The sequence below is a fragment of the Limulus polyphemus genome, unplaced genomic scaffold (genome assembly GCF_000517525.1).
Source record: "Limulus polyphemus unplaced genomic scaffold, Limulus_polyphemus-2.1.2 Scaffold1300, whole genome shotgun sequence".
Lineage (NCBI taxonomy): Eukaryota > Metazoa > Arthropoda > Merostomata > Xiphosura > Limulidae > Limulus > Limulus polyphemus.
In genome coordinates, this window is record NW_013666910.1 from 36,250 (window position 1) to 49,019 (window position 12,770).

Genomic DNA, 12,770 nt, shown 5'->3' on the forward strand with positions numbered 1-12,770 from the left:
AGTATTTTCTTATTTTGATGTTTTGAGCTCTTTTGTGTTTAGAACAATATATACTAATTTTTAAAGTGTCAAATTGAATTTTTGTTCAACAAAAAATCTTTCAAATGCGACTTTAGCTTCCCCCCCCCCAAAAAAAAACTTTGTCTTCAAAATAAGGGTGCGTTTTATACACCCCGGTGCATCTTATATTCCAAAAAAATACAGTATATGGCTATCAAATCCTGAGAAAAATTAATTTAACTGAGACATAAGACTCCATTATGGGACCACTTCTATGTTTTAAATTCTAGCCAATACATCCATACACTGATATGCAGACTTGTATTACATACTGAAATGATCTGCCACAATATGGAACACTTAAATATTTACACTTACAGCATCAACACACTTTCAAGCTCAAGTTTGTGAGGATGCATTCTCGGAAAAGGTCCACAGCTGTATTTAAATCCATCTCCTTGTCATAATGGATGTGAATGTTTGAAAGAGCAAATAAATGTTCCTCCTGCATACTGGTCCAGTTGAATGTGTGCAGTCTTTGTAGTGAACTGATTGATCTCTCACACTCGCACAAATGTGACAGGAAAGATGCTTGCAATGCATGTATGTTGGGAAGTGGTCTTCTTGCAGTGTGTGATAGCCATGGTGTTTCTGTTTGTTGTTTTTGCAAGAAGGAGACATCCACTTCCCTTTTCATCTGAACCAGCTCCTGCTTATTGAGCTTTGGTGAGGGCAGATCATTCCAGTATATAGTTACCAATGATGAAACGTCAATTGTTTGTTCACATAGAACAGAGGGCACCAGGCCCAGAATACTGGTGCATGTATGGACTTAATCCTACAAAGAAATGAACAGTAAAGCACATTTAATGGTTTGTGCAATAATGATACATAAAGTTAACAAGTATTAATTATAAAATACAACATCATTCATTAATAATCCTTACATATCAAGAGGAAACTGTAGTGAATATTGGTGACTAAAGAGCATATTTATTTTTATAATTTATACACAAAAATATGACAGAAATTGACATAACTTAAATTTACCAACATTAAATTGTGTGACGAATAGTTATGTTAATAGGTTATAACTTATTTATAGATATGATATTGATTTGCTTGACTGACCAGAGAATCTTGCCTCAAAATTGGTAATGATGTGGTCCACAAAAGGCGGTGCAATTTTTAAATGCAATAGTGATCTTTAATGGATGAAGCAGAACAGGTGGCTCTGTCTTGTTGCCATCCATATGAGATTCTCAGCTGACTAGGCCAAACATTGACACACTCTGCCATATGAAATGCATAATCATACACATGGTCAAACATTTTATCTAAGTTTTTGCATATTTCAGTGTTTGTGGCTTTTACTTCATTGACATGAATGATATAGATCTTTCAGCATGAAAAAGGATCTTTCAATGAGTTAAGCAGTATATTTGTATGATTATCAATACTTTTACTCAGACTCAATTTATGTCATCATTAAAATATTATTTACTACCGTAAATAATGCCACAAAATGGATATAAATATACATGCAAAGACACCTTCATATATACACAGATACAGATTAACACTTTATAAACATCAACACATACAAATGATGCATAAATTATATATATATATATATATATATATATATTGATATCTGTAAAACATCAGTGATTTTAAACATGAGACTTACCATGCCATAGGCGTACGTGATGTATATGGAAGATTTCTGAAGTCCAACATGATTCCTTCCATCTGAGATAAATGTTATACACAATAAGGAAGGTGACTAAAAAGCCAAATGATATCACAGAAGCTTTGTATCCTACTTCATATGTGGGAAGTTTTTATTGTAGTCATTGCTGTGCAAACCATAAGCAATATATTTGGGGGCCTTCAAACCCCCAGTGGCTACAGGCCCGCTTTGCCTACAAGTAGTATATGCAGATGCATCTTCCAGGACTGACATACTGCATGATGAGCTTATAAAAATCAAAATTTTGGCTGTTTAGGGATACTTCATGTAAAAAATTGTGGTAAAGCTCTGTGTTCCAGTAGGATGTGCAAGACACTGAAGAGGACCGTGAAACTGGAATTATTGATAATAGAAGTGGACAAGGTAGATAACCTAAATTCTTGAGATATGATTGAATTATCTCAGTATATTTTCTGTACGAGTTATATGTTAGTAAATTAGAGATATTTTTGTAAATACAGGTGTGAATATTACTTTGAGTGAATGTGTATTTCCAGGAAAGGTGGAGATGTGTGCTGTTTATAGATTAATCCAGATTTGAAATTTTTTGAAACAGTCATTGACAGTATAGAGGGGAATGGTATTATATTCAATATACAACATCTATAGTAAAGCATAGTGGTGGATAAATACAAATGTAGGGCTTCATCTCAACCAACAATGGTGGCAGTCTACACAGAATTGATGATGCCTTTACTTCTGACAAGTACAAGCAGAAATTCATCTTCTAGCAAAACTCCAAAGCATACAAAACGAAAAACGTTGATATGATATCTTGACGGTACAGAGGCCAATGGAACACTCCCAATAATGGTTTGGCATGCACAAAATCCTTATATAAGCATTTTGAAAGTTGTATGAGTTTATGAAACTATGAAAAGGTAAAAAGGTGACCAAACAACTTGATCAGGGGTGGGCAAAATATAGCCCATTAAACATTTCATCTTGCTTGTCATGACTCCTGGCAATTGTGGAAAGAACATAATGGGGTCTTTATACAATCGATGTTGAGGTATTTAATTAATATAGTAGAAATGTGTAGCCTGTGACAACTTACCAAAATTTGTTGAATGCCCCCACCCCCTCACTCTTGAACTAGCTGAATTGTGGGGAGGAATACAGAACATTGGAAGAATACTTTATCATTCATACGTAAACTATATGCCAAAATGAAAACATGATGTAATGTTCTGTATAAAACAAAGAGCTTACATACAAATACTTATGTACCAGACAACTTTTTTTTTTTCACCTTCTTCTTGCCATTACCCATTATTTGTGACCTTTCCATGTGTATGGTATTCAGTTAATCGATTTTCCAAAAGAGTAAATTAGATAGATGAACTATATAAAAGGATATATTGCAGAGTAATACAGAGTTCCACTAAAACTCAGTCTGTGTTAAGAAATGAATGAACTGGACACAAAATGTTGTAATCACTGAAAAAAGCATGTGTATTTCACCTTATGGAAAATGAACAGTTGACTTTTACTGGAGCTGTGAATTGATCAAGCTGGTTATACTCCCTCAAGATTTGTTTCTAAGTGAACTTTCTCACTCATAATGATTGATTGGTAGCATAAGACTTACCCAAGGAAACTAGCACTAGATAGTTACAACTTGGAAAGAGTAGAACCCAACACTGAATTGGTATGAAAAATTTAGAAAATAGTTGAATAGTGTCATGTACCTACAGTAAAAAAGGTCTACATAGGTAGTACAATATAACTGAACAAAAAGTTACTTGTCAAAAATAAACAGCAGCAAAAGGAAAACTAAATTTATTTTGGACCTAGTCCGTCATTGGGTAGTGCTTAACATTCTTATAAAAAAAAACTAAATGAGAAACAAACTAGAATGGCAGTATCAGAGTGAAGAAATAGAATCTATACTTTGCACAATGTGTGCATTTTGTGTGGAAAAACATTTTGTAGGCAAAATATACAATACAGTGAAATACAGATAAATGACACATAATAAATTAATAAAATAAATGTGAGGGAATGAAAAAGTACCTCAGTGCAGTTCAAAGTAAGGGGTTGAAAATAAAAATACTTTTTTTTTTTTTTAAGGATTAGACTTTTGGAAATTATTTGTATCATTTAACTTTTAATAATTTCCATCTGGTAATCATTTTTAATTCAGTATTATCATATGCACATTATAGATTTTTTAAATTTTATTTCATATTTACTAGACATATCTTAATAAATGTGTTTGATACCTTATTTACATTTGATTTAATATTACTACTATTGATATTTAACAGCTTGAGAATATATTGTGAAGCTAAGGCTACTCTTTTGATTTGAGAAATTGTTTTCCACCAATGATGTTGATTTACAGAAAACTCATTTTCAATATATATATGCATAACTGAAACTTACTTATTTTTTTGATAACTTATTGTGAACATTTTCAGGAATGTACAAACTACCCTGGATTCATGACAAAGTTTCGTGGGGCTACACAAACTTCAGACTCTGCCACAGACCATGTAGATTATGAAAACTACAGGCATGTTTGTCATAAATGGCATTTTAAAATCACCAAGGTTTGTGAATTGCATCTTATATATAATATATTGTTGATTAATATAGGTGTAAATTTAACTTCCATCTTGGATCAGTTATTTGCATTTTGGAAATTAGATGTGATTTTTAATTGCAACTTTTGGAAATCTTATTTTATTGTAATTTTTAAGCAAGATAAAAACAGTTTGTATCAGTAAACCTTTTATAACTATCTGATAATAATTTTTTTACATTCATTATTTTCATGTGCATTATATATTTTTTAAATCTTTGTCATACTTACTAGATTCATGCAAATGTATGATACATTATTTACATTTGATTCAGTACTGTTGATATTTAACAGCTTGAGAATATATTGTGAAGCTAAGGCTACTCTTTTGATTTGAGAAATTGTTTTCCACTGATGAAGTTCATTGTTGAACTGTGAAAACTCATTTTCAATAAAATTTGCTCTTTTGTATCCTAATATAATTCAAAGAAGCTCCCACAGCAATTAATTATTCCAGTTGCAAACTAATTACAGTTATAAAAACAGTAAGTAAAAACATAAGCTTTCATAAGTCTTTAACAAATTACAACAATGCCTTATGTGAACCATTCTTGTGATATACATTGTAATACCTTGAAAGATGTAAGATGTCAAAAAGAAAGCTGACATGACATCTTAAAAATGTTTGTGGTTTTATAGAATTTGTAATTGTTAAATAAACTTAAAATTTAATCAGACATTTGTAGATTTTGTTTCATTGCAAATTTTATAACCAAGTTATTGGTATTAGTTATTAACCCTTTCAAGATGGGTCACAGGTGAAAGGCCATGTCATTTCGTTTGTTGACTCGCCTTCAAAATTTTATTGAACTACTATTTCATGAATTTATGTCAGTAATTTTGGTATCAAACTGTAGATTATATTATATTAGAACTATACATTACTCAATTTGTTAGTTTAAAAGTAAATATTAAAAACATAGATAAACATTAATTTTTGTGTGTCACGTGGTATGTTGAATGCAGCATTGGTTCAAATTAGATGTTTGTAAAGTCAAAATACTAAGTCTATAGTTTCCTACAAATTAGAAACTCAAATTAAAGATATTGCCAAGCTAGAATATAAAATAAGAAGGCCTTATCTTTTCTATTTGCTAAGATATTGCTTGTGTAATAAATCAAACACAGAGGTGCTCTGCTCACCTCTTTCCATTTATGGAAATGCTCCATAAGCTCAAGTAGATGAAGGAAGATTCAAAACATTAAACATTTTTGATTCCTCTTCATAAGCACAAACAACATCACTCTTAAAGTAACTGCAATTTTATAATCTATGTATCACTTGGAGGTATAACATTGTTTTTGAAAAGATATAATTAGCAGATAGTGAACAGTTGTGCAACTGTAGTATGCAGGCAAACCATGCATTTTATTTTATTTCTTCTAGGTTTTCACATAGCACATGGACAAGAAAGTTGTTAAGTTGCTTTTGTTGTAGATACCTTTGTTCTTTGTCATTACCTTGATGATAACAACTGGTCTGCCCATGTTGGTATAGCTGTACCACTGCACCTTGGGCATGAAGATATATAGCAGTTTCTTTCAATGATATGTCAGGTGATATCTTGAGGTTACAGCCTCTCTTATGATTGAATGGGACTGGCCAATCTTGTGGATAGCATTAGTTGTTTTGAGTAAATCTAATGTTAACAAAACTCACTAAATAACCTGAGATTTAGTTAGTCTGGAACATTATATTGAGCGAGTTGTTCAGGCTCGAAATATGTCTCAAGTGTAATGGCAATAAAGGCAACCTTCCATCATCCATAAGGTGTGGTATGAACACTAAAGAGTGTTTTCAGTGTGAATCACATTTTTGTGTCCAGTTTATATGTATTTTAACATAGAATAAGTTTTTTTTTATAGTAAAACTCAGTTTTATTTTGCAATATATCTTGCTAAACCTCCTCTTATATAGCACACCTACATCATTTACTTTTTTGGGAAATCAGTTTAACTGAAAATACCACACAACTGTAAGAGAGATTTCATTTGTGTAGTTACAGAAACTGTTACTTGCATCCAGTAGAATTCAAGGGCTGTTTACCTCTAATCTTAAATATGTATTAAATATTGTTTCTGGCTTTCATATTTTTGTACCTAAACTGATACAGATCCATCTAATATTAGAAAATCTAGGAAACTATTGTTACCCCTAGACATACACTGTATATTTGAAAGTAAAATGAATACTTAGACACTAGTTGTAATAAGTCATTGGATTCATCATGCATTTATATATGTAAAAAAAAAGATAATGAATGTTTTTGTTCACATAAAAGTTTAGTGAAATTCTATCTGTGCTTTTCTGTTTTTATGTCATGTATCCTTTTATATTAACACCACAAATAAAATGCTGATACCCTATACCCCAAGCACTTTCAAAAGGTGGGCATGTTATCTTTTTTAATTATATCAGTTAGACTTTTTTTGTTAAAACTGTTTTTAAATTTCACTTTTATTTTACTTTATCAACATTCAGTGGAGTTTCTTTTGATCAATTTTTGAAAGCTGCTAAAAACACTTCTGGATTTCCATAGTGGTTTTCATAACATCACTTAAACTTTATTTCACACTTTGATTTAAACAGTTATTCCTAGTTTGCCCCTGAAGAAAAAAGGTCCACCTGTTGAAAGTGCTCGGTTTATGGGGTATCATACTTTTGTACTAAATTGCTTTCTAACATCATGAATAAAAAGCTTGTATATGTGGATCTAGGTTGTACATACATGCTATAGTTTAGGCTTACAACTTGAGTAGGAATGTGTTGTTACATCGTGTAATTAAGTAATGAAAATGAATGTTCTAGTTAAAATAATTTAAAAAAACTATATTTCAGTAAATTCCCTGTATAAATAACAGCGTTACACAAAAATAAAGATTTTTAATGGTACTTTATAACATTAATGATAAAAATCTGCACTACTCATAGAACATTATAGTTATTTCCTGGTATAGAAGTGGGTAATATTTGTAGTTATTTATTCTTTCTCAACAGTTCTTTAGCTGTTCCTATTGACACGGTGTCTTGTGTTAGTATTGAGTATTGTGTTTGACAGTGGCTGGTGTATTGAATTTTATTAGATAGACAGCACCTTTAGATTCTTTGAAAAAGTGTTATTGGTATGTGCAAAATTGTCCTATGTGCAAAGCTCCATATGAACACTTGAGATTTTATAAGCAAGTTTTGTTTTCACATTAAAAGGTTAAATGTGTTAAGATATTTCATAGTCTTTACAGCTTTAAATACAAATTTAACTATAAAATATTCTGCATATCATCTGTGTAAGTTATTTTTGAAATAAATGGCATTGTAGTTCTGCTGATGTTTTTGTTGTTGTTGGAAATTTGTGTGGTTTTGTAGGCTTCTCTGATTTTGTGGTTTCACCATCCTTTGTTTCTGAGAATTATTTATATGTTTTATTTATGAGTTTATAATTTTTTTACTTATCTTTTATCAAAACAGGAATCAATACTTCTTTTAAGAGTGGTTTGACTTTAAGTTCAATTGTCTTTAGATACTTGTGGCAAGTTTTAATTTTTCTATTCAATCAGAACATCGAAGGAAGTGATAGAATGGTTATTTTATAGCAGAATGGTGATTTTTATTTTATTTTTTGTTGTTGTTATTTCTGAAATTAAGATGTGAGATGAATTTCTTGTTATATTCAGAACCATGTAGCCAGGCAGACAAGCATCATCAACATATTTCCACAAATTTGGTTATTTTGCAACTATGTTTAAGGTTAGATTTTCGTCACATCACCAGTTCACCTGATAAATTGTCCATTTTCGTAACTTGTAGCATTATATGCATTTACATCTCTGAATTGGTAAGAAAAATATTAGTCATTTGAAAGTTTAACAGTTTGAAATGGTTTTGTGTGCTTATTGAAAATATTATGAAAAATTTATATTACTAAAAAAAGAGTAGACTATCTTATTAAATGGTGAATTTATTTCATTGTTACAGGCTTTGGTGATATGTCTGGAGTCTGGTGACTATATTCAAATAAGAAATAGTTTGATTATATTGACTAAGGTAAGAATTTTAATTGACATTATTGACGACAACAACAACAATTAAATAAAACCATTAGACAAGCCACATTGGTAGAAATACCTTTAACATAATTAAAATTGCATATGCCTTTAGTCAATTGAAATTAAGGTTTGATGCTTTTTAACAGTTTTATTTGTATGTGTGTGTGTATTTTGTATAATTTAAAGCCACTATTTAACAATTACAGTTCAAATATTTTATTTAGTTTTATATAATATTTGGCCTGGTGTGGCCAGGTGGTTAGGGCGCTCGACTCGCAATGTGAGGGTCGCGGGTTCGAATCCCTGTCCCACCAAACATGCTCGCCCTTTCAGTTGTGGAGGCATTATAATGTGATGGTTAATACCACTATTCGTTGGTAAAAGAGTAGCCCAAGAGTTGATGGTGGGTGGTGATGACCAGCTGCCTTCCCTCTAGTCTTACACTGCTAAATTAGGAACGGCTAGCACAGATAGCCCTCGTGTAGCTTTGTGCGAAATCCAAAACAAACAAAAAAACAAAACATATAATATTCATTGTGAGATAGATTTTAATATATTATTAAACTATATTAAAAGCACAATTAACCATAACACAACTCATGAGCACCTTTTAGGTGTCAGTTTCACAACTGCTTATCATATTTCAAAATTTGATTAAAATGTATAATTCTAACTTTGTTTTAACAATTTTTAACTCAAAAATATTTTAGAATTGATATTCTGAAACACTTATTTAATTCATAAAGACATATGGACAAAGTTTGAATTTTACATTGTGGAGCCTGAAAGTTTAAATAAAATTCAATAACCTAAATTACAAATAAAAGTACAGTATTGCTTTGCTGAATGCTTAATTTCAGCTTCTTTTGAAGAATTAGAAGAGTCTACTTCACCCATAGAAAAGCTTTATTTTTGGCTTCACTGATTACTTTGAACGTACTGGGGTATGAGACCACATCACATTTACTTAGTGTATGATAAACAATGCTTGAACTGTCTTTGTAACTAAGAACAGAGTTGTCTTTTAAGCTATCTCCCAGTCTTCTAACAATTAACCCAAAGTAAGTGACCCCACATATTGGGCAACAAAATTAATGACCAATGACTGTTGAAAAAAACCAGACTAAATCGTTAAACTTGAAAAAAAGTCTGAATTCTTAGTTAAAGTTTAAACATACATTGAAGATAAAGTTGTAGATAGATTCTATTGATTATGATGTTTAGTTTATTTTTCAAGATTCATGATTGTGAGAATGTATATGATAGAGAGACCATTACTTGTAGCTTCAGGACATCAAAGTTCAGTGACCAGGATAAATTGGTTGTTGAACAATTTTATTGATTGTAAATCTATAAAGTTGTTGGAGAAGGAGTTAAGTTTTAAAACAGATTTTAGTCTGAGTATCTCTTCCCATGGAAGTTCACAGGTGCGGGTGATTCAGTGTGCTTAGGACATAAGACATTTTCCAAGGTTTGTTTTTAAATGAAGTGCAACAAAATTGTCAAAATGGGTGTATAGTCTGGTGTAGGAAGGTTTCTGGTAACAGTCGACATCAAAATGTCCTTGTTTGTTGATCACATGTGTCAAGAGAAAGTATAGTAGAGCATTGTTGGCATTGACAGATGAACTTGATATTAAAGTATCTTGAATTCAAATATTCTACAAGCTCATAAAATTCATCATTAATGGAAAAAGGAAGTTTTTTGTGACAAATTCCATCAGTTGTCTGAAAGATTATCTATTTAGTCCAGTAATACATTTTTTGACTTTGAAAACAAAATTAACTCAAAAGTTAATAGTCTCATCTAGGAGTAGGTTAGTGAACAGAGATTCAATATCTAGACTGCCCAAATAAATATCTTCATCAAACCTTAAGTTTTTAACATTATTAGAAAAATCAAAGCTGTCTTTCACTGTGCAAATTCAGTTAAAAGTAAACAAAATAATTTGTACAGTTTTTAATTAAAGCAACCTATATAGGAAACAATAAATCTAATGAGGCAATCAGATTTGTGAATCTTAGGTAGCCCATAAAGTGTGCCTGTGTGGGAACTGACTGGTCTAGAATCCATTTAAGTATTATTGTTCAGTGCATTAGTTTTCTTCAAGCTTAGCAAGAATTAAGTCTGTTTCTTTTAAAGTAGTAGAGTTTTTCAATAGTTTAGAAAACTTGGTAGTGTTGCTAATTGCTTGTTACTTTGTCAGTATAGTTTGCTTTAATCCTATTGCCACAGGTATCTTTTACTGTGCATTACACAAGGTTTTAGTGTCTTACATTCAAAATTTTATTAAGCTACTTTTTGTTTATGTTATACCAATTAGAATAGCATAAAATCTTAGCTAATAATCCATATTTTAATAGTATATAAGTATTAAGTTCTTAATTTTACAAGGCAATATAAAAAAAAATACCTGAATTTCCACTAGTGTGATCCACATGATCAATTTTCTCTTAGCATGTCATCTTCCCTATTTTATCAACCACCCTTCAAAAAAGTACGAAATGTAAATTACTATGTATAGAATCGCAATTGCTCAAATAAACCATAATTTTTGTAGTCTTCAATTTTGTTAGGCTACAGAGCTATCGAATAGAAAATCAGACCCCTCCTGCCATGCCTACCTGTCACACCCTCTCTTTCAGAATTCGTTAATAGTTCTATTTTACTTTAATTATATATTACCTATAACCAATAGAAAGTCAAGGTTTTCATCTATCTAATGATGTATTGTATAACATTATGTTCTGAATGGTTAAATGTCAATTTCACTCAGAGTACCAACATCGTTCCCATGAGAAAGTTAATGACTAGCTTGGACGAATTTGTAATGACTCTTGTCGCATAGTTAGAAAGCCAGAAAACTTTTGAAAGACATCAAAACTTTTTGCATGTTATTAGTTTATATTCTTTGGTGCATTATCTAATTAAATAAAAATTATTTAGTGCATTACTATCATTAGTATAAAAAAATTAGAGTTAACTCTCTTCAACAAATGACAGCAAGAAAGAAAGAAGATTGGTTAAATATTTCATTTCTTGTTTTTCATGTTTATTCTTTATGTCTAATTATAAAAGTAACTAAAATGTAAAAATAGGGATCATTTTAGGTTAGTTAAGATTAAATCAGGTAAAATAATAATATAATAAAAATGTTTCATGAGGCACACATGCGAGCGGCTTCAAGTAGCTCATGGGTAATGTAATTCATTAGCGTAATGTAAACTTATAATGGAGTGGATTGTAGTTAGGCAGTTCAAAGGGCAATAAACAATAAAATTTAATTATAAATAGATGTATACTGTTATGAACTTAGAGCTACTTAAAATAAACGAATGTAGTTTCATGCTACAATTTGAAGTCATGCTAGAAAGACAAAAAGGGTAATTTAGGTTTATTTAGATTTTTTTGGGTGGTTACAAGGTCAGTTGAATTGACCAATTCCGTTTTGAGAAAATAACAGATAAACTATAAAGTTTTACTGAAAAAAAACATTTGAAATGCAATTAGGAGGTTTGAGGGATTACACAAAGGAAAATTGAGATTTTAGAAATGAAGAAAAATATTTTTAATTTTAACATGAAAATTACTTTGCACATGGACTATTCAAAACAAATACTCGATATATTCATGGAGAAATCTATATTTTATTTTATTAAAAGTACTTCACTAAAAAAATATGATTTTTGTATGTGAAAGACTTAAATATTAACTGAAAGAGTGCCAAATTTGGTGAAAATATACACACTGTATTGAAAGTTAGGAGTATTAATTCTATAAAAACTTCAAATGAGTATAAAGAGGTCACGTGGTTGGTCAATTTGACTGAACTCGTGTTGAGAGAATTAATCAAAATCACCACGCTGTTTCCTTTGTCTGGTTTAGTAATGATGATGTTTTCAAGGGAGTTGATAAAAATTGTCCCTGTAATTATATAGAGATTAGTATTACATCAGTTGTAAGAAAGACTGTTAAAAGATGCTTTGCAAAGTGATTTAACGAAGTTTAAAATTTTATTGGATAGTCAACATTGTTTCACTAAGGGAAAATCTTGCCTTACAAATCTTTTGACATTCTTTGAAAAGGTTACTGGTTATGTAGATGAGGGTAAGGGTGTAGATTTGATGTATCTGGATTTTCAGAAAGCATTTGACGAAGTGCCACATAAAAGTTTGTAAAAAAAATATTTATGTAGGTATGGGGGATAAGTTAGCAAATTGGATAGAAGAGTAGTTGTATGGAAGAAAGCAGAGGGTTGTTACAAATGGAGTTCAATCAATGTGGATTAATGTCACAAGTGGGGGTACCTCAGGGCTCAGTCTTAGGACATTTGCTCTTTTTGATTTACATCAATGACATATATGAAGGAATAGTCAATAAATTACT

General features: G+C 30.8%; 1 protein-coding gene across 1 annotated transcript in view; it reads left to right on the plus strand.

Annotated features, from left to right (window-relative positions):
* The window catches only part of LOC106463008 (THO complex subunit 2-like), a 160,632-nt gene that overhangs the window by 6,590 nt on the left and 141,272 nt on the right, over positions 1–12,770 (plus strand). The window contains exons 2-3 of the mRNA XM_013922975.2: positions 4,177–4,308; positions 8,314–8,382. Of these exons, the coding sequence (XP_013778429.1) occupies positions 4,177–4,308; positions 8,314–8,382 (201 nt within the window). The remainder of the gene's footprint in view (positions 1–4,176; positions 4,309–8,313; positions 8,383–12,770) is intronic.